This window comes from Rhinolophus sinicus, linkage group LG04 (assembly GCF_036562045.2).
Source record: "Rhinolophus sinicus isolate RSC01 linkage group LG04, ASM3656204v1, whole genome shotgun sequence".
Lineage (NCBI taxonomy): Eukaryota > Metazoa > Chordata > Mammalia > Chiroptera > Rhinolophidae > Rhinolophus > Rhinolophus sinicus.
The window spans coordinates 180,201,354-180,225,238 of NC_133754.1; the positions used below are offsets into that span (position 1 = coordinate 180,201,354).

The 23,885-nt window shown below is 35.3% G+C and overlaps 1 protein-coding gene across 4 annotated transcripts in view; it reads right to left on the reverse strand.

Annotated features, from left to right (window-relative positions):
* SCAI (suppressor of cancer cell invasion) overlaps positions 1-23,885 on the reverse strand; it is a 118,028-nt gene that overhangs the window by 31,150 nt on the left and 62,993 nt on the right. For 3 of the 4 annotated variants that reach the window (XR_002137097.2, XM_019728559.2, XM_019728557.2), the window contains 11 exons: positions 19,429-19,524; positions 18,768-18,854; positions 16,997-17,095; positions 11,334-11,430; positions 10,228-10,326; positions 9,925-10,077; positions 8,674-8,775; positions 8,320-8,421; positions 7,510-7,588; positions 5,705-5,804; positions 3,975-4,056 (listed from right to left, as the gene is read on the reverse strand). Coding sequence is in view for 3 of the 4 variants with exons in the window: in XM_019728559.2 (XP_019584118.1) it covers positions 3,975-4,056; positions 5,705-5,804; positions 7,510-7,588; positions 8,320-8,421; positions 8,674-8,775; positions 9,925-10,077; positions 10,228-10,326; positions 11,334-11,430; positions 16,997-17,095; positions 18,768-18,854; positions 19,429-19,524 (1,096 nt within the window). In the remaining variant the exon portion in view is untranslated. The remainder of the gene's footprint in view (positions 1-3,974; positions 4,057-5,704; positions 5,805-7,509; positions 7,589-8,319; positions 8,422-8,673; positions 8,776-9,924; positions 10,078-10,227; positions 10,327-11,333; positions 11,431-16,996; positions 17,096-18,767; positions 18,855-19,428; positions 19,525-23,885) is intronic. The other variant, XM_074331003.1, reaches the window with a different exon arrangement.

Sequence of the window (23,885 nt, forward strand, 5' to 3'; positions counted from 1 at the left end):
CAGGCGGAATAGCTGATTCTGCTCTGGTGACTATGCCCAGACCACATAGACAGACCGGCCAGATCGTCCCCCTGAGCAGCTTAGCCTGATAAGCCTGATCCACACCTTAGCGATTCGGACCATTTATTGTTTTCCACTCTTATATCTGCGTAGATAAGCAAAATTTAAAATACTCTGAGGAAAGCCTCTAAAATGACATATACGAGTAGAGGCAAAAACAAACGGAAACAAATCAACATGAAAGAAACAGATACCAAACAGGGAGAATTTTAAAAAGATCATTGATATTCTCAAAGTGGAGCGAATGTATTTCAACCAGATAAAAACCAACATAATTATACATGTGTATGCATCTGTGTTTTATATACATACAAATACACCTACATCTTTTTTTTTTAGTAGGGTGCTGCTTACAGTGGCCCATGTGGTGATCGAACCGGCAACCTTGGTACCACCAGCACCATGCTCTAACCAACTGAGCTAACCGGCCACCCCACGTCTCTATCTTTATGGAAGAAACATCTAAAAAACAAATAAAAAATCTTAATTAGCAGGGCTAGAAAATAAAGGCAAGGGAATTTCCTAAAGAGCAAAAAGACCAGAAGATGGAAAACAAAGGGCAAGAAAATCAGATGACTAGACCAGAAAGTCTAATATATCAATAACAAAAGTTCTCAAAAGATGGTACAGAGAAAATGCAGGGGAGGAAATCAATGGGACAACTCAAAAAAAGCAGGCAGAGTCTCCAGATTGAAAGAAATCACCAAGTACATACCAAGCACCACGGTTAAAAATAACCCAAGGCCAGGACATGCTGTTAAGAGGGTGAAAAACGCTAAAGACAAAGCGAAGATCCTATAAGCTTCCAGGGACTAAAACAAGAATACAGAACTAGAATGCTTTGTACTTCTTAAGACATACTGGAAGATAGAATGCAATACAGCAATATCTTCAAATTCTGACAGGAAATCTCTAATCTATACCAAAACCATCATTGAAGTGTGAGGGTAAATAAAAGATATTTGCAGAAGTGCAAGACCTCCAATGTTTTACCTCAAGTTCACCCTTTCTCAGGAAGCTACTATACGAGACTCTGCACCAAAACGAGAGAGCAAAGTGTCGAAGAGGAAGACAAAGGACTCAGGAAACAGAGATCTAATACACAAGAGAGATGACGAATTCCCAGGATAATGAGAAGAGATTCTGGGATGACAGCTGTGCAGCACATGTGGAGGGCATCAGTTCAGACACTGTGGCAGATAATTCATCACAAAGATAAAATCAAGAGACTAATGCATCTGAACAATCTGAAAGAAGATTTAGACAACTGGTGAGGAGACTGGGGTTGAATGAGTGATCTGTTCAGAAAAAAACACACACAAAAAAACAACAATAGACAATTATCTGCTCCAAGAAAAGTAGAAAGTTGCATAGGAGTGAAAAAGTGTAGCATATGACTTAGCTGTTAAAAGCATTTTATAGTCAAAATAATATAAGCCATAGTATTCAATGAATCAAAATTATGATACAATTCTATAGGTGGATAAAAGGATTATAAGGTATAAATGTGAGTTGGGGCTAGCAAGAATAAAGACAGCTAAATTTCTCTTCCATAATGGGATATTAATACATAATGCCTAAAACTGAAAAATCAAGAAATATCAATACCAGTAGGTTTAGAAAAATGATGGTTAAATACTGAAATAATCAGCTAAAAAAGGTGTAAATGGTGGGCTCTAGGAAGAGGCAAATAAGGGTATGGCAAGACAGCAGGAAACTGCTGTTTTTAGAAACACCTGGTAGAACTTGCTAAGTAGTAGTTCTCACCCAGACAACACCCTGGAATTATACAGACACTTGACCCCACCCCCCACCTGGTCAAGCCAAACAGAGTCACAGGAGTTGGGGCCAGGTAAAAGGGTAGAAGGTTTTGCAAAGGGCTCTGAAGGTTTCAGATGCATAACAAGAGTTGAGAATTCCAGCTTTAAACTACTACAGGCCAGAGTTACTGTCATAAAAATAAAAATGTAGTATTTAAAGGAAGAAATACACATTAATGTTTGTGTTTATAAGAAGCATTCAGAAAACACATATATGTTCATAAAACATTCACATGTACCAAAACATAGCAAAGCAGGTACTCAAGAAATAATACATGTCACCCAGTTCTCCTTTTTCATCAGAAACTTGTAAAATGGTAGTTTAAGACTTTTTACACACACTTTGTGCGAAAAGGTAAATGTCAGACACCTTCATATGTTAACACAGAGAACTACATACTTGATTTACAGGCATTAAATAGTATTACTTTTTAAAAAGAACCAAATTGGTCTGTGCCATACTCTAATTTGCTTACTGCATATGGGCTCCCCATTTCATTTCTGAAGATCAGTATGTTCTGGATAATTTAATTTTTTAGAGGAGTGATAACTGCATGTGCCATCAAAAGTACACAAACAAAAAAACCCTTTCTACTTATTATTCCACTATCCTGGTATCAGAATATTGAAATCTAGAATTAAATCATGATACATAATTAAGTAAATTCATTTCCAAGTATGCACAGCGTCTTTTTTAAAATCAGCATCCCATAATCTTTCTACATCCAAAAAGCACTCAATAATGAAAGATATTCTTGAGATTATAAAAGGTATCAAATAATGTCCAATTAAATTAAGAGAAATTACTAGATTGCTAAAATACTCTCAATGCTGTAGCATATTGATATATACACTTGATCATCAACACATCCTGTCACTAAACTGTAGCAAATGATTCCTTTTCATTGACAAAGACACAGAATGCTTCTTTTTAATTCTATGAGGATACAAATACCTGGACTCTTCTGGTTTTATAAGTTTAAATGGGATAGTCAATAAACCTTATTCTTCAGAAACCTCCCAACCCCTCAAAAAAATTAAAAACAGCAACACACACGATTTAAGAAGGTATACAGCTAATTTTCCTAAAAATCAAAGTTGTAATTTTAAACGTGACAAAAGAGCCGGAAATATGCTGAAAAAATTAGGGTGCGTTGGATGCTCTTGGAATTCGGACTTGAAAAAGTGAAACTAAACATGAAAATTGGATGGAAAACATATGCTTGGGGTCAGCTCCTTGGCTACCAGACATTTCCATCTCTCCTGAAATATAATGCTGCTTCTCCATCTAATTATATGAACACCCATAACAGAAATAGTTTTAATTGGCAGTTTTAATATGCACATCCCAGCATATTTCTGAACATATTGTTCACTAATGAAATATTCCAACCACATAAAAGGATTCCAAAAATTCTGTTTTTTATTTTCCTGTAAATTACTATAGTTTGAATTCTAATATCCTATTTTAAAGTGTTTGCTGCTGGTATTCTTTATATAATCATTGAAAAACATTGTGTCAGCAGCAAAATATAAAACAAAGGCTTTTCAAGTTAGATCCCTGTTACTTATTTCTGCATTCAGGACCATCTTTTTCATTTGTTGTCACAAATTAAAAAAAGAAATTACGTGCATCTAAAACAATTTATGTTTATATTCAGTGACTGTACCTGTAAAACATGGGAGAGAAATTTCACTTAAACTATATAGCAGCTCAATGTGTGGAAGGGAAAAAAAAGGTTTGAAAACTAGAAAATAGAAGTTGCCCATATACTTCTACCTCTATAAAAGAAAATGATTCTGGGTTATATAACAAAAATAAACCTTCTACCAGAGATCTTGGAAATCTTGAATTTTTTTTTTCCTGCAGGAGGATTTATTATTTTCCACTGAGTGTCCATTCATGCGTTTTCTTCTTGTTTCTATTCATAGCACCAGATCCTGACTACCATGCACAACCTCAAAAGAAAAGAAAAACTAAATACAAACTGTAAAATTAAATAAAATAAAGCAAAATAAAAAGGCACATGTTAAGATTGGTTACCTCGGGTGGTGCCATAATGTGTAACGTGCAACAGTGCTCATGGAACTCACCTTGTATGCAACACTATTGGATGAATCCACAATGATAAACAGGGGCTTCCTTGTGAAAGGATACAGGTCTCCAGGGTGGAGGCTGGACAAACAACAATAACAGTAACAATAAATAACTGAATAACTCTATCAGCCAAGTCTTACATTTTGTATTCTTCAGTTTGGTCTGCTCACATCTCCTTTTCATTGTAGCACTGAGAGCAAAACAAAGATTAATTAAGCAAGAGACAAAAATGTCTACATTGACTGGGACAGACAAGTTGGTGATTTTATTTGGAAAAAAATTCAGAGATAATTATTATTCAAGAATATTCAAGCTAAAAAGAAGTCCATATATTTAAAGATGGACTAAACCTATAACCTGAACCATCTCAGAAGTTAACATTTAGGTACTTGTTTAATACTTAAAAGCCCTTTTTAGAATATGTTTTGAAAACAAAGATGTAATAACACAACCAGATTTATATTTCAATGAGTTTTTCAAACTCTCTATTTATTTTAAAGATTTTTAATATTTCAAGCCCATTCTTAATATTGCAGATAGTAACAGGGGCTCCCCTTTGACTATTCTTTATGTTTCCTCTGAACATTTGAATCAGAATCAGCTGGGTGCTTCTTAAACATATGGATTCACTGGCCCACAGAAGACAGACCTGACCCAAAGGCTAGAATTCAGTACCACACATTTGTGAGTCACTGCACAAGAAGGTCACAATTTTGGTGTGCATGCTCTCTCCGTGCCTTAGTGGACAATGTGTAGTGTGTGTATAAATATTGATGTAGATGTAAATACAAATACGCAAAATGATGTATCCATGAGCAGTATCATCAAACCTCATTACTGGAGGTGCCAAAGAAATGTATACACGTGACTTGTATTCATCTTTTGTTATCGGTATATATCGACTATTACAATTTTAATATTTTTTCCTTTCTTAAAACATGTATACATTTTTTGGCACTCTCTGTATATTGCAAATATAAGTTTTTCTAATCTAAATCATTTACAACTAAGGACAACAATAGCACCAGTGTATGGCTTGGGGAACTATTAGCTCTTATACATATAATTTGAAAAGTCTCTCTCTCTCTCTCTCTCTCTCTCTCTGCCCTCCCTTCCCCATTCTTTAATATGAAGAGTTAACATTTTTATGTAAAGTGCTTTTAGAAATACAACTGCAAACAAGTCCAGTTTCCTTTATGACCAGATTGCTATCTGTCAGCTAGAGAAATTCTAGAGCCAACTGGCCGAACCAGTGAATGTATTATACTTAAAAAGAAAAAAAGAAAAAAGCAACTTTCATGGATGAAATCTACTTGAAATCACACAATAAGTTCATTTGTGCTATATCAAATCAACAGAACCTTATATTAAAAGTTTGTATTGACGTTAACATGTTTGTATTGATGTTAACAAGTCCTGACATTTATATATGTATATATTTAGTCTTATCCAGCTTAAATGTAATTTTGTTTACTGACGTATCTCCGTAATTGAATACTGCCAGACATATAATAGATACTCAATGAAAATTTTTTTTTAAGAATCAGTCAAAAATTGAAATTTTCTAGGATAGTCAGAGACTGAAATAGTGCTGGAATCGAAGTAAGTTTTATTATTAGAAGCGTAAGAGAATATTTCTAGTACTAGAAAAAGTCTCCATTTCACTTAACATTTTATAAGAGAGAACAATACTTTTTATAATAGGCGGAGACACTAGAATACATACCAGTGCATTTCTTTGTGGGACTGATTTCGTTTGTGGATGGCATCTCCATTTATAATATCCCGGTTACTATTAGTAAGTACCCCTCCAAAATCATAAGGACCTGTGAAAACAAAGGGAAGAATCCTAGACTTCAATTGGAGAGTAACATTGAGCTGATGTTCAAATACAAAGGTATTGTGTGAATCTCTCATTGATACAAGTGGGAGATAATTACAAAAATTTTAGTTATTTTAAAATTTAACATTCTTGTTTACTGCAGTATTTAAATGATTTCAGCATGTTGCCTGATTGAACACTTTAAAAAATCATTTTATTCTTCATCAGTTCTTCAAACAGAATATAATGAGAAACAAAACAAGAATCTACCCATTATTCTGGGTAATAAAAGGGATGGAGATCTGGGATACTCAAAATAATCTTTACACTTTAAGTCAAATTAAAATCTCAGGTTTAACAAAATTACTTAAGAAATTACTAAGAATGAAGTCCTAATAATTTCTTTTTTTGATTAAAAAATTGTTTGCAATTACAGCTGACATGCAATATTATATTAGTGTCAGGTATACAAAATAGTGATTAGACACTAATAATTTCTTAAATATAACTTTAAGGGAGGCACTAACTGTAAAATTTAGGAAAAATTTGGAATGAAACTTAAAAATTCTCATTGACAAAAACTTCCTTTTTAAGAAAATAACTGCCAAATTTCAGTGTGTGAAAAAAATCATTATCACTATTGTCTGAAACACTGGAGTTTCAGACAATATCAGTCAGTTAAACTCCTTTTAAATGGAAACCAACCATGGCTATTATGAATAATCTCTCTCAAAGGACTATTCATTTAGTACCTATGGTAGTACTACTGTACTTTGAAAAAAGTAAAACAAGAGGTCAATATGTTAAGCTGGGCCAAGAAAATCTGATTCAACATTATATAAGACATGGAAATAATTATTTATAAATAAAATTACTAATTTTACTACAAAAAATTAAAATAATTTTTGATTTTACATCACTTTGAATGTTGTGACATTTTATCCCTAAAAAAAAAAAATCACTGCAATGAAAAGACTTTTGAGATTTATTTTGTTTTGTTTTCATTGTAACACTTTAAGAGGATCTGTAGGTCATGCAAGGAAGATGGCAGAGACATGCATTGTATAAAGGAATGCAAATTTCAACAAACAGATGAGGAGGAAAATGTTAAGGATGTTAAGAATTTTTTTTTTTTTGTCCAAAGATTTAATTCCCTTATTTATATCCCAGTTACTCTCCTACTCTGACCAATTTCATATATTCTGGACTCATATATTTTGGACAGTTTTAAGTTTTTATTCTGAAACAGCATCCCAATATTTTACAGGTTGAATTCATAAAAACCAAATAAAGGACAGAAAACAATCATGACAAGGACTTGAACTTTCACAGTTACAAAAGTGTACTGATTTCTACAAAGACTTTCAGCCACAAAGGAAGCCACTGACCAGATTCCCTAGTGCACTAAGGCTCAGAAAAACTCAGTGATGTAGATAATTGAGCTTTGTTATTCCATATATATATGTGTGATTTTGGCACATCTGATAGGTGAATTTGCTGATGATATGTAGACTTCAATGTATAATATTTCAGCATATACAATAAATTAGGGTATCTGCAAGACTGCCAATTCAACAAATAGATCAGGTTTCAAATTTGGAAGCTTCTCTAGAAAGCTTGAGATGGTCTGTGGGCTATGGGCCATTGTCTTGTAGAAAATAAAGAGAATTCAAGCCCTGCTCACAACAGGGAGCATTCCTTTATTGTACCTTCACTATCAGAACGACCTGTGGGGAAAACGCCAGTGGCTGACAGGTAAATCAGAAGCACACTATTGGCAGGCAGCTCCTGAAATTTTAAAAAAATCACATATACAAAACAACAAAAAGGAAAAATAACAGTTTTATTTAAAGCTCTTGACACTTTAAAATTCTGAGGAAAACAAGAACCTAAATTAACATATTATTGTTTTCTCTGAGAGTCGAGTCAGTCTTGCTGGTTCCAACTGACAGGTATCTATGCAGCAAAGATGCATTACCAACCCACAATCTACAACTATTGCCAAAAGTTGTGAAGACATTCTCTGCTACAAAAATCCCATCATTTAGAAAATGTTCTCTCAAAAACTTGAAATGGAGAAGTAAAGATCCTGATTATAGGTCTAACTCCCGTCCGTGGCTTTCTCTATAGAAACTTTGGTAGGAATTCCCTACTTCTCATAGCTCTTTCAATGACCAAAATGTTTCCCTGAGCTGCTTGAATATATAACAGGCCTATGCAACATGCTCCAGTTTTTTTTTTAAGTTCTGTACTGACTCTTATTGCTAAAGTAGTTTAGTAATAAAAACCTGAGGGGAGGAGTTAAGCAATAGTCTCATTAGCTAATGGTAAGGAACATTCATAGCTTCATAAGCAATTTCCATTCTGAAAATAGCTACAATTAGGATATTCTAAAGGCAGTTTCAATTTCACATTTTATCTAAATTCTTGACTCAAATATTCAAAGAGAAGAGTGACTCTCAAATTCCCTTTAGGGCACACTTCCCCCATATAGCAAAAAGGACTGGTCACATGTATACCTTAAAAGATGCTGCTAAGAATGTGTATAGTTGGCTGAAGGTGGGTTTGTACAGCAGATACTTGTGGGGGTTTTCTCGTCTGGTAGGCTTGTCGGCTGATTCCTGCATTTATACACAAAAACAATACACACACAAGCTGTTTGACAGGTAAATTATCAATGCTTATTTTTACTCTCATCTTTATCAAATACGTTTTTTTACCCAATGTCACTATTATTATGCTTATTTATTTCTCCTGTGTCTCATCAAGAGAGTTCTTGATTTACACTCCTGGCATTTGATGAATAACAACATTCCACGAGAAGCAGAAGCAGCAAGAGTATTACCAAAATCGCAAATGTTGGGAGAAGATACCTGCATTCCTGGCTTATTCATCTGGGAAGCTAAATTCATTGGCTCCCTTTCAAGAGCTTGTAACATCCGGAACATGTCAACAGTTAGTTCACTGAACTTAACCTGCAAGGAAAACACTGTTAATGCAGTACGCAGACCTTGAAGTCTTTAATCCTATTATTACTCTTGACATTCATGTGTACTTAATGACAAGGGAAATTTTATTTTGTTCATTTTCCAGTATTTTATTATGAAAAATTTCAAAAGACAGAAGACTTAAAAAATTATATGACACCTATATGTTCATCGGCTAGATCCTGTAATATTAACATTTTTCTGTATTTGCTTAATTACATTTCTCCATCTATCCGTACTTCTATCAGTCCATCAATTTCCTCAGGTATTTTTCAAAAACAAGTAAAAGTAGTCATGTAAACACAGAGACTTATATTAGGTCCCATAAAACGTGGCAGTAGACAATGATTAAGACTGCATCCTTTTCTATTTTGAATAATACCTCTATAAAACTCTAGGTAGGCAATGTGTTATTTAAATTAAAGTGTTATAATTTAGAAATTTGCAAATTAACGGTTATAAAAGCCAAAATTGGAGAAATACTAGAAAAAGCTAATAACAGAAATAATGGGTGTTAAGGGAAGGATCCAATAATAAAACTTGTATAAATAATGCACATAGAAAAATGTATTCACTGGTGACTTTTCCAATATCCCATAATTTCCAGTAAATTACATTTCTAGTGTATTAAATCATCATCAGGGGACTATTCTTTCATGAAAAAAATTTGAAATTTGCTTTTGACAAATGTATTTAAAAATAATCCCTTCTCTCTTTTTACCTGATTATAAAAGTAATATCCAGATGTAGAAAATTGTAAAGAAGGAAATAAAAATCACCTATAATTCTACTACTCAGAGATAAACCTTTTATGATGTTGGTGAATTTCTTCCTAGTCTTTCTCCTTTGCATATATGTATATAGACATTTAAACACATATGAAATAATTGTTTCATAGCTCCATAACAAGTTTATTTTCACTTACTATATCATGAGTAGCTTCCTTTGCAATTAAAAATTCTTTCTGAACCATTTAAATGTCTGCAATATAGTTCATATATGGACAGAGCATAATTTAATTAACCATTTCGTCACAAATGGATGTTAGGATATTTCCAAGGAAGTAATAACTCTGTAATAATCAAAAGCACTGTTTTTTAAAGTGGATTTTAAGCATATGCCTTCATAATTCTTTACCTGGTTATTACAATTACCAATAATGAGTGCATCCGCCAGAGATAACTGTCCCACAATCATGCCCTGTTCCAGCAATGGGGCTCCTGTTTCAGCAAGGCGATTAGATGTGATAACAATGGTATTATCATCATTCAGTACCATCACGGGGTCCGCCTGGAGGAAAAAGCAGTAAGTAGCTGATGACAAGATGAAATGTCAGTGTAAGTCATTCCTTCTTCTTGACATATACACACAGTGAAAGTGTCTATCACATGGACATTTACTTACTCATAATTATGACAACCTTTCTTGTCAAAAACTGACCTCAATGAAAGCTGCTACTTCTTGAAGCACCAAGTTCCATTCCACTTGATCTTCAGTATTAAAGCGGTGAGTATAATCTTCAATTTCATCAGACAATTCCTGATTTTAAAATATCACAAAGAAAATGGGTATAGAAAAAGCATAAAAATACAGCTATGTTGTATCATATTCCTGACAGAAGCTGACATAGTATAGAGGTTTGAACTATTATTAATACACAGTCCCAATTATAATCAAAAACAAAGAATGAAAACTACACGGATTTATTTCGAAATCAGAAACTCCAGGATGATACACATCAATAAGATCTTCCTAGAGCCCCAGAGGACCCCCTACCTACTCAGTACCACATCAGCCACGAATTTATTAATAGAAAACTCTTAAAGGTAAAACCCCAAAATTTTACCACTGAAAAAAAGAATACTGTCTAGCTAATTTTCTTTGGATTTATATCATATGATTTTGGGGGTGGGGCAGGGAGAATAGTCTTATTAGTAAGTGAGAGTGGAGGAAGACAGAGGAGGACTTGTCAAAACTAGCACGTTACATTTGAGTACCAAAAATTAAGGAGTGTGCCACTGAAACCACTGAGTACATAGGAGTGCAGTCAGAATGGAGTATGATGAAATCAGTACAGATATTAAGTGGATCCCGAATGCCATTAACTCTTAATTACCTGAGTTAATGAAGGACAGAGTGGTGCAGACATACTAAGGGATGAAAAAAACCAAAACTCATTCACAATAACTTGGCAAAACACGTTTTCTTGACGTAACATTGCAATTATTTTCTCTTAGCCTAAATTATTTTAACGTTTGTTTGCCATTTCCCAACCCTCCATTGATGAGTGGTGAAATGTAGAACATGCTGAAGGGATAAAAGCAAGGAATTAAGATCATTATCTCTGATAGGTGTGTGCTTGCAATATGAAAAGAGTTGGAAAAATTTTTTTAATCATCATCCTTGTTAGGAGTTGCCATACTTTGAATGTTGTAATGATTTAGAGATATCGAAAATTATTTTAACTTTAAATCTATTTTTAAGAAAACAAAATTATCCATACATATTTAGAGATTAGGATTTTAATGATTTTAAAGTGTACTTACCTTTACCAGATCCTTCACAACATCCATTTTGTTGAGAAGAAGACAAACTACTATAAATCTTGCATAGTATCGTAGTTTCTTAACTACCAACTCAGGCCTATGGTAGATAAATGGACAATTACTGATTAGATTACAAAAGAAAATATGCTTTTTGATTTTTCCAACTTTCCTGTAGTTTTTAAACTCTATGGATCCTACTCTGCAGTTATAAACACTGCTGCACATAACCTATAGTCTGTCAACACATTTCTTACTGATTCATTACGTTGTTCATTCATCATTCATTCATTCAACAAATATCTATTGAGAACTTGGATACATCAGGCACAAGGCTAGGTGCTAGAAGTAGAGTGATTAAACAAACAAACAAACAAAACAACACACTGGGCTGGGCCCAGTGGCTCAGGTGTTTAGAGCACTGAGCTCCTAATGCCAAGGTCGCCGGTGTGTGCTGCTGTGGGCTACCGTGTGCTGCCGTGAGTGGTCGGCAGCTGGTGAGAGCTGCTGTGAAAGGCTGACCCACTGCCTCAGCCGGGGGAAGTGCAAGGCTCATAATACCAGCATGAGCCAGGGAGCTTGTCCTACACAACTAGACTGAGAAACAACAGCTTGATCCAGACTGGGGAGAGACAGAAGGGGAAAAAACAACAACAACAACAACAACAACAAACTATAGACACAGTCCCTTCTTCACAGATCTTACAGACAGAAAAGTATTTCAAATGTAGAGGAGACAGTTATTACTTAAAACACAGAGGAATAAATAGAATGATGGGTGAAATTAAGGGTGCTACTGAGCCCACAGGACTAGATCTTAGAGAGAAGGCTTCCTAGAGAGAGTAAGGTTTAGGTTAAGACTATGAGGAACAGTAGGAGACAACAGGCAGAAAAATACAAGGTGAGAAGAGTTCCAGGAAGAACATTCTTTGTTTTGCAATCTTATTTTTCAGATATTAATATAATCAAGCCATTTTTCTTATGCTTAGTGTTCATATGCCATATCTTTTTCTATCCCTCTACTGTCAAGTTACTTCTGTCTTTTTATTTTAATGCGTCTTTTATAGATAGCATATGGTTAGATCTTGGTTTTTTGTTTCTTGTTTTAGGTGTTGCTTTTTTATCCACTTAGACAATCACTGCCTCCTATACTCAGGTCCTCAAACTATTTATATTTAATTTTATAGTTGCTTTGGCTGGGTTTGTGTCTCCCACCTTGCTATTTCTACCTGCCTCTTCAGTGTTTATGAGTATGTTCCTTCACCGCTCCTTTTTCGCTTTCTTTTCAGTTACTCTATTACATTTTATTGTACCATTTTATATCCTCTGTTGGCTTCTTTTAGTGTTGCTGGGAGTAGCAATACTTACCCTGGACTTATCAAAGGTTATTTACAATCAATATTGTACACCTCTTCACACCTGACCCTTTATACTTTTATCAGTTCAAACCTGACCATTTCCAATTTTCACTTCCTGCTTTCCACAACCTACTTTCCAAATATAATAACCTTACAACAGTATTTTCTTATAAGTTTGACATTTTTCATAATAAAAATCTTGTAAATTCTTCGATCATGAGTTTCTTATTTAGAAATGTATCTACTAATTGACAGATTTATATATTTTTTAAACTACACTTCAGTCTGAATTGTTCATGAAATTGCACCAGAATTAGGTAACATGTACTTGAAATATTAATGAAACATGTTTTGTGGCAAGTGTAAGTCACTTTCACAAAAGTTATACATAAGCTGGAAAATGATGTGCATTCGCATATTGCTGAATGCAGTTTTATGCACTTTAGAACACGTTTTAATTTAATTATGTTATTCAAATTGTCTTATAATTTTTTGTCTTCTTGATATATAAATCATTAAATATGGTACATTGAAAATCTCCATCTATATTAAACCATTTATCAATTTCTCTATGAAAATACAGCACTTTTTGCTTTATTATAATGCTACATTATTGAGCATACACAAGTTTAGAATTTTTATATTTTCCTGAACTGTTCCTTTTATAATTATGAAGTAAGCCTCTATCCTTAATAATACTTTCCGCCTTAAATATAAATAATCTATACAAACATAGCAGCATTTCTTCCCCTCAGTATCCATCTCATTTATCTTTTTCTGTGTATCATATATCTTTGGAGGATCTCTTGTAAACAGCATATTATTGGATTTGTCTTAAAAAGGCATACTGATAATCTCTGACTTTTACCTAGGAGTTTAGATCACTGTCATTTACCATGATTATCAATGCACTTGGACTTGTTTCTTCTGTATTATTTTGTGCTAATTATACGTTTTAGTATATGTTCCTTTTCTACCTTTTATTATTATAATAATCAAAATTTTATTATTCACTTTCCTTGCCCTTCTACCTCTTTGGAAGTTACAGTCTCCTTATAGTCTTTAAAAATATTTTTCTTAACATTTTAACAAGCAAATTTGATTTCTCTAAGCTTATTCTTTCATGTTATAGTTATCCAGGATTTGCCCCATTTTATCTTCATAACCTCAATTAGCCATTATTAGAATGATTACGATCTTATGAAGTCTGTGCTTTTTCAGGAAACAAAGGGATTAAGTATTTTATCACCAATCCATGTTTATCACCCCTTCCTTCTAGTTTCCATTTTCCTCTTCCTGAAGAAATCCTTAGTTCTTTTATGTCACCAAAACAACCACCCCACCCCAAGGCTGTCACAGCAGTGGTCACAGGGTTAATGGCCTAGGGATGTCTCTTACTTTCTTGACAGCTGAGCTGTCCATTTAAAGGGATGGTTGATCTATTTTATCCAGCATTTCTAGGTGTTTTGGAGATAGTTTTTTAGATTATCTATCCTACCACATTTTCAGAAGTGGAATTCAAAACAAAGAAAATTTGTAGGAGGAGGGTGTCAATTCACACCTGAAAGATGAATAAGACAATTCTTTAATTTTTGATAAAAATAAAATAGGTTCTATGAATCTGTATCATAGATTACACAACTATGTAACATAGATTACACAAACATATATTTAACTAGACTTTCTGTAAATGGCCAGACAATAAATATTTTCAGTTTTCAAGGCTACATACGGTGCCTGTAGCATATTTATGTTTCCTTTTTTCACAACCCTTTAAAAATGTTAAAATGATTCTAAGCTACCATATAATTCAGAACAGGCCATAATTTGCCAACCCCTGTATTAAGTAAACATTCCGAAGTGGTGGATGCATTCTGTTTTGGAAACCACTGTGTTGAACTGCAGCAAAGCACAGGTGAAGTAAGTCAGTGCTATCCACTCACACACGAGGGGCTCTCCCAGTCCAGCCTGAAAACCTGAACCCACCGCTCACAGCCTACCGCCTGACTCGGTATCAGACTGCAGAAGAAAAGGTCACTGTGCGAACCTCACTGGAAAGGTCCCCATCAAATCCGCCTTACAAACACCATGACTTGGAAGTGCCCACATCTGCAAGTTTAGATTTACATTTCCTACTCTAAACCAACTTCAATACTGTCAACACTAACGCTGACATCATGATTCTACTGAAGTTCTGGCGCTCCAGAATCGCAGCCTTGACCAAACTGCCAGGTCCACTACTTGTGAGATACCAACTCTACACATTTGCCTGAGAAACTGTTTTTCCAGGTGGCTAAATGCAGCATCTATCCACGACCTCTGCGTACTCAGAAACCTCATCTCTTCTGTATCTAAGTCTGACCAGGGTCAGCCTCAGCCATTTGCAACAGTCGGGTTTGCAGCTCCTAGGACAAGTGATTATGGGGTAACATCTCCTCTACTGAACAGGATGGGTCCTGAGAGCTGTCTACGCTTAGAACTGCTGGAATGTTCCATTCCTCCCGGCTTGACACAATCCTCAGGAACTGAGACAATGCAGAGACAACTTGCCCCTCTGAGGGGAGATTTTTGCTTTCCAAAGAAACTGTGAAACTGTGGAATACTTTCTTGCTTAGTTTTAATCTACTGGTGGTTGATTTTAGGAGCTGTGGCCAATTGATTCCCTGCCCTATGTGAACTAAGAAACAAACCACCTACCAACAGAACAAAGCCCCTTTAGAGACCAAGGTCAAGATTTCACACACTAGATTGTCCTTTGATTCTAATTTAGTGTCTTTAAGGCAAGATATTTTGTCATTGTGGTTCCAAGTGATCCTACCTCTGTTCATCTGCCCTGCTCTAGGAGGTAGCACTATGAGGACAGAAAATGATTTTCATAAATCAGACTGTTGGGTTTTAAGCTAGGGGCCTACAGCCAATTTCCCTTTTGGCAAATTAAGAAAGTGAATTATACAGGTATTTTACTATTGCTTCAAAATAGTTCTTTGCTTGTACATATTTTCCGTACTGGCAAAATGTTACATCGTCCTTTTGCATGTTTTTAGAGATACAATTTATCTCACCAAAAATTCAAACAAATTGTACAACATAAATGCAAAAAAAAAAAAAAAAAAAAAAAAATAGGATAGGAAGAAACATATCTGTAGTGAATACATGTGAAACACACCATAAGAAAAGCTGAAGGAAAAGTACTGTAAAAGCTGACGGAACTTCTGATAGAAGAATGAAGAAAGGCGATGACAAAAAGACCAGGGGAAAATGTAGAATTCAGTGTCTACATACCTCACTTGTATTAAGCTGACTTCTCTAGACAAGTTTGAACAAGATTTGCTTGGGCATGGAGGTGATTTACAAGAGTGGGACTTTCCAAAAAATGTTGCTGTTGAGCTGGGAAGCTTATGATAGTGTTCAACTACAGTGTGTTCTCTAGAAAAACATGTCAAAACTATGTTTTCTTCTATCGCTAAGAGAATATAATCTTTGCACTATATAACAACTGTGAGTTCTGGGGGTAGAAAGAACATTCACATCTTCTAGGCCTGAAATTTCTCTTACAATTCTGGGAATGCTAGCAATAAAGATTCTTCAGCAGGGTCCTGGTTTCTTGCACAATTCCACCCTCACCTGGAATTGATAACATCATCACCCGTACCCCAAATATGTCTGTAACTCCCATAAGATAATCATCTAAAAGCAAAGAGCACGCCTGTACACATTGCTTTCTTTTTCTTCTCCACCCCAAGCACCTACCACACTGCCAGATATATAAACAATGCAAAATAGATTATTACTGGGAATGAATGAACGAATTCTGTATGACTTTTCCCCCTAACAGTGGAGCTACACAGCTGCACAGTATTGGGTTTATAAAGGAACATTCAAACAGCATTACCACCTTTTCTTTAGTCCTACATGACAGTTATCAACAGGCTTCTGAATGTATATGAATTAAGAGGACACAGGCTAATAAGAACCAAGGTTATCAGCTAAGCCTCACTCTGGAGCTGCTTCTTTTCAATGAAACTTTGTGTGACCCCAATCTCTCATAAAGACATAATCCACCCTTCCTTTGTGCTCTGACTCTATCCTGATATTGTGACATCTGTTACAACATCTACAATATTTATTGCTACTAGGCAACATACCTCTATATGCTTAAGAAGGTCTGGTATAAAGTAGGCATTGCACGAAGCCCATTAAATGAATAAAAGTTATAAACAAATGTGTACTTTTCTGCATAATTTCTGCACAAACTAAACATTTTGAGTGTTTTATCTTCCTCTTGCTAAAAACATAGTAGATGCATACCTGTCCTCTTTATTGACTTGAGAATAATATGATCTCTGTCTGATTGCAGAATAGAAGGAGAAAGCTTCATTCAGATAGCTGGTCTCTGAGGTGCGCAGGCTATGAGAAAAAAGTATGTTTAAATTTGACAGTGTTTCAAACTCTTCACCATGATAAATACTTATTCCATTATTCCTCTACATGTAGAGGAGGGGGATAACTACACTAAATTTGAGTCAGCAAGGCAATATTCACATCATCCTTAAAATGTGTAAAAATAATAATGATTCTAAAGAAATACCTCTCCATTGCTCCAGGCCTTTTTGGACGGCAACCCAAAGTATACATTATTCTCATCCTTTGAAGGGACTCTCCAAACAGCATTTCACCCAGTTAAAGTTAAATCTTTTCCCCCCCTTTTGTTCTATTTATTGAAGGTGGGGGAAGGAAGGAATATAAATATGAGCATTATGCTGAAAAGCAGGTCTTGTGAAGTACATCAACAGTATTGACTGTGCCTTTAAATTTGTACTATGGGCTACTTGTTTCCCTGGATAAAATGCAAAGCAAATCTCAAGACTTTCTGGTCACTGCCAAGTAATAAAGGACTACTACCGTGTTTCCCCGAAAATAAGGCCTCGCTGGACAATCAGCTCTAATGCATCTTTTGGAGCAAAAATTAATATAAGACTCGGTCTTATTTTACTATAATATTTTACTATAATATAAGATTGGGTCTTATATTAATTTTTGCTCCAAAAGACACATTAGAGCTGATTGTCCAGCGAGGTCTTATTTTCAGGGAAGCAGGGTAGTCACTAACCGATATAACCAGTCCAATGTAAATGTCAACTCACGTGAGTTTCATTTAACGTCACATCTGCTCTCCCCTCCCAGTTCCGGCCTCCGACAAGCTTGCTGCCTACAGTTCCATCCAGCTCAACCTTTGTCCCCAGGACCAGACCTGTGACAACCTTCTCCACATCCACACAGTCCCTTATCCTTTGGCTCATTTCCTTCGTTTTTTCCTCACAGGACTCAGAAATGGACCAATCTACATTAATCCTCAGTGGACGCTGACGAATCAGGTTCTTTGTTTAACATTTCTAGTTTTACAAGGGATTTCTTAAGAAAATATTCTACCCATGCGAGCGATTATAATGGTGGGGATTTGGGGTAGCATGGCAAAAGCCAGGAAGATGAAGGAATTTTCTGGCTTATTAAATTACAAATGACACAACTCTTTTTATGGTATACCTGATTGATATTAATTCATGATAATGAGGTTTGGATTCCTACAAGGAGTTCTCTTCTTTCCTTGACTCATGGGTGGAACCATACAAATGTTACTGCTCTACAGAGATAATCCTTATCTACTTCATGTAACCTTTTAGACATACCCTACAAGTAGGAGTTTTAAAGTCAAACTCCTGAAAACCACTCATTCAAACATAAAATGATGACATGTCTCCATACAATATCAAGATTTAAGTGAAGCCATTAAGAACTGTAAATTCATTTATCTAAAACCAAGATCCTACTCATTTAAGTTATAATTGAGTCTGACCAAATGAACTGTTTGGAAGGTGAGTCTTTGAAGCTAATAATGTTACTTTGATTATGGAAGGTCGTTTCATAGCGCTGTGTAGGTCGATATGATCTGAACGATTAGGGTTTTTTCTAATTCCTTCGTTTTTCCTCCTACCAAGTAAGTACACTATGCGTACTTCTGCATGCTGTGTTTCCACCAGGCAGGACAATGCTTTATTTTTTCCATATGCAATTCACTTACTAATAATGGTAGTATAGCTGCCCAATCTTAGAAGCAATTTCCCCTATTTGCCACCGCTTCAAGCCATACCGATTATCCAAGACCTGTCTGTTTTATATAGGAAATAAGAAAATAGAAATAAGAGACTATCAATTTCAAGAATAATCAAATCTGCAAGTTTAATAGGATAAAATACCACCCACTTCATCATGAAATTTCAAATTCATGAACTCAAATTCATGAATTTTTCATGAAATTTTAATATATCCATTCAATTGAATTCAAAAAGCATTTATTAAATGTCTATTTAGAGTAAGTTGAAATATAAAAAGAAACTTCTTTGAGCTGTGTTCACAAAAATAAGAAGCAACATTGCCCGCCCCCAATAGCTTTGGCCAATAAAAGATACCTATTTTAGAATGATACCATGAATCAATCAGTCAACCTATGTTAGAATTAATCTGAACCATTTCAGATATAATAATTGTCTTTAAAAACCAGACAAGAACATTACATTTTAAAACCTTAAATAAACAGGAAAAAAATCCATGTGTTTTCATTTAGGTCATGAAGATAAAATATATTAAGATGCTCCAAGAAATAAAAAGCACTAAGGTAATAAAAGTCCAAACTGTGACTAATATAAAATGGACCCTCTCCTTCAACTGTAAAATTCCTTTACCGATGTTGCTGCTGGAACTTCCAGAGTTTGGTGTAAACGTCAAAAGTTCTCCCAAAATAGGACTGCCACTGCTTCTGCCCATATTGCGGCAAATCTCTGTAAGAACAAATACACATGTATTAATTTTAAATCTCTTAGGCTATCTGGAAACTAAGTCTTGTGATGGTACAAACTGGATAGATTTAAAGCATTTGTATTCAGGGTTTCTTGTTTTACAAAGTTATAATTTTTGGAGCAGAAAGAGCTCTTTATAACAAGGGTCCAGGGCACATTCTCTTCTATTTTTCCCACCTTTGACAGCTCACTCTTCCTCTCCTCTGTTGAGACCTCTCCTGTGAACTTTCTAGCATTCTCTTCCCTCTCCCTGGGTGGTCTTATTTATACTCATTTATACACCGATAACTTCCAAATGTTTATCTTCAGCTAAGAAGTCAGCACTTTGAAAAACACTGCTTTTTGGGGAATCCAGAAGTGAATATGCAAGGTGTTTTCAACTGGTCTCTCACCTCCCGAGAAGTGAAACTGTACATCCCTGTTCTTGAGCCTGAGAACTATAATCCATCCCTTAGAGACAAATACTTCCCTACCATCCAAACACTGGGACTGGCCCTATAACTTGCTTTGGCCAATGAAGTATAATTGAAAAACCAGGTCTGAGAAGATTTAAAGAGATATTATATGTATCAGCATTTTCACTTTTCCCTCTGATCTAAGACCAAGATAGGGCTGTTCCTCAGCCTGGAACGCAGAGAAAGACACAATTTAATGGGACCTCAGAACCGCAGACAACTTGTAGCTAATATAGGAGCTAGAAATACATCTCTGTTGCAATCAGGCACCAGAATTTTAGAGTGGTTACTGCAGCCTTATTTTGGAAAAGCCAGTATAGAAACTGGCACCAGGAGTGGGTCATTGCCATAACAATTGCTTGTGGATTTAGACAAAGAAGCCAAGAAATAGTATGCCCCTCGCCCTGGATGCTGCGTATTAGCTGTACTTAACAAAAGAGGAGAAAGAGATGAACTCAGAAAAGAACTAGCTGCAAGCAGAGTTGAAAAGAAGAGAAAATCCCCAAATTCTAGAACTTTCAGGATTGAAAGATACAACAATTTCTAATGCATAAGTGTGGAAAAAAAAAAAGAAATGCTCGTAAATACAAATGCTACTTAAGACAGTCTCATCCTCAGGGCAAAATCTCTTCATGAAAGCCTATGAATAAACACAGGAGAGAGGCCCCAAATACATTCTCTCAGTGGGACAAAACAGACTAGGGAAAACAATCGAAGGATGTAGCTGTCTTGCTGAATTCTGATAAGCTCCAGGTATCCATAATAAAGTCTACAAGAGAGACAGGTATATCTCAAAAAATTGTGGGAGGGGCGGGTGGTTAGCACAGTTGGTTAGAGTGCCAGCTCTTAACAACAAGGTTGCTGGTTCGATTCCCACGTGGGATGGTGGGCTGCAACCCCTGCAACTCGTCTGAAAACGCCGACTGGACTTGGAGCTGAGCTGCGCCCTCCACAACTAGATGAAACGACAAGGACATGACTTGGAGCTGATGGGTCCTGGAAAAAATACAGTTACCCAATAAAATAAAATTAAAATCATGGGAATGGCTATCGGTACATCAAAGCTAACCTGAATCAAATAGTCAACTAAATTGTGTGAGAGTTATACTGCCAAAGTCATTTGTTTTATAAGGGGACAATCATCATTGATCAGTGTGGTACACTTCTTACCCCAGTCTGTGACTTGTCTTCTCATTTCTAATGATTTTTTTATGACTTCTCAAATGTATCCATCTTTATATTTCGTGCTTTTTCTTTTTAAAGAAATTCATCCATCTAATTATACAGTCTTTTAAGAGATGTAAAGTGTTAGCTTTCAAATTTAACCCTTTAATATAACCAAAATTGAGTTTCAGGTATGTATAACAAATTTTACCTGAACGATTTTTAAAAATATGTATCCTATGTAATATGACAGAACCAGAACTGCAGTCATCAATTATCCCTTATGCTTGTATCTCAGTTCTCTGTTTTATTCCATTGGTCTGTTTTTCTATTTTCTCATTAACATTCTGCTAATTACTATAGCTTTATAATATGTCTGGCATGTTTCTTCTTTTTCAGGAGTGCCTTAGCTATTCTTGGTTCCTTGTACTTCCACATGAATTTTAAAATCAGCTTATCAAAGTTCTACAAAAAAACCCAAACAACATCCTATGGTAGATTTCTAATGAGGACTGAATGAATCTAAAGGTTCTTTGGGGGAATTAACCCTTTTAAAATTAGTTAATTTTTCATGTCAATAGTACCTCGTTCTATTTATGTTGAAAATATTGACACTACATAAATTGTACAACTTTTCCCATAAAGGTCTAATATTTCTTGGTTCATGTATTGCAATATTTTTATTGCTTTTGTGAAAGGGAGCTCTATTTTTATTTTATTTTTTTAGGAAATAAGCAACAGGCTTGTTTATTAAACCCCTCAGAGGAAAAGCATGATGGAATAATAACAAATACATTTTTGAAAACATGACATACAAAAATAAAGATCGACACATCTGTTTTTTGTTATGTCTTTAAAATATTTTTTTATGGAGGAAAGTTTGAAACACACACAAAAGTGGAGAAGAGTCCAATGAACCCCCATGTGCCATCACCAGCTTCACAGATTATAAATTTAGGGCCAATCCCTTCCATCCCAACCCTTAGGTTGCTAGATACACTATAGTGTTTTTGTTTTGGGGCTCCCTACTCCTCTCCATCAGTGCAATTGTCTATCTCTGTGCTCACTTCGTCTAAATCAATACCCCCATGATCACCACAAGCACTACTTTCGATTAAGAAAAGAAATGCAAGCTGTATTTCAGAATGATCTCTGTAACTCAAATGTCTACTAAAATACTTAAAATAGACAAAACAAATGCTAAGAAGTATAAGGAAAGAATTTTAAAATATAAATTCTCTCCTTCAACCTAGCTTTTATTTTCAAGTATAAAAGAAATCCTTTATTTACCTCACATAACTAAATAAGCTGAATGTTCTTGGTAAAAGCTACCAATTTATAGAAAATTTGAGGGGAATTTTCTATAAATTGGTAGCTTTTACCAAGGGAAGAGAGATGAATATTCTTTGGGGGAAGAGATGAATATTCTTCCCGATTTTATATATACAAAGTATTTGTGCATACAGTGTTTGTCTTGTTTTATAATGTAAACTTCTTTCATTTGCTACATCATTAAGATTTTCTTATATTAATATATATACACACATGTAGCACTGTGTATAATATACATACCTGTTTGGGATTGGCAGAAAGAGACACACACAAAACCTGCTACATATTTTGTTTACTTAGTGAAGGAGGCATAATTTCATGGAAATGAGACAGCTACAGAGCAGAAACAAATGCAGCTTGTTTGTGCAGCTGTTCTCTTGCACCAGTGGTGTATCAGGCTATTGGTGTCACGTGCCCTCAGTTAGGCAAGGTGTATGCTGAAGACAGTAGACGGAAGGAGAAAACCTGGTTCCTACATACAATTCTATCAAGTGCTAAGCATTATGAAGGCCAGAGAAAGTAATGTGAAATACGATCTGTACAATAAGGAGCTTATTATTTAGTTAGCTAGAAAAGACTAGCACATATACAGAAAAAGAGAAAAAACAGCACGTAAGTATAAATCATATGGTACTGAGTAAAAGTATTCATAGAAGGATACAGACAAGAGATACACTGAGGAGGGCTTGAGTAGTCAGCTAAAGCTGCAAGAAAAAAGATTTGGATAGGCAAAAGAGTAAAAAAGAGATCATCAGAGAGAGAGATAAATAAGATATTTAAAAGAAACAAAGGCAGCTACAAGCTAACAAAACTGTAGCACAAGTCTCAGCCAGACCTCACCCGTGCAACTGCGGACAGCTAGTGGTGGGTGGCCTCCCTCAAAGGCCAGGAGTTGCCTGTCTGGCAGCTCAGGTGCTGGGTCATGTGCTTCTCATCATCCAATAGGTGACTTGGGTCTGTTGACATGAGGTTGGTTGCCAGGACCCCAAGAGTAGCAAAAGAGAGGGCACCTCAAATTTGCATTTTTCTTTTCAAGTTTGCGTCAATTTGAACCATCCCATTGGCCAAAGCGAATCTCATAGCCAAGCTGGAGTCAGTGTGAGAGGGGATGACTGCTCAGGGGCATGGATACCGGGAAGGGAATGATTCTTACAGAGACCTTATGTTTCTTTCTTAATTTTGAAAATAGTATGTCTCTTGGAAAACAAAAGTACTATACAGCGTATAAACAAAGTAAAAAATACCCTATTGTTTGTCCCCTCAATTCTAGTCCTCAGAAATAACTGCCGTTAAGAATGTATTTTATATGCACATTTAAGTATATAAATGAGTTTTTCTATTGTTTTAAATAAATGGGATCAAACTATATATAATGTTCTGTAACATGCGCAT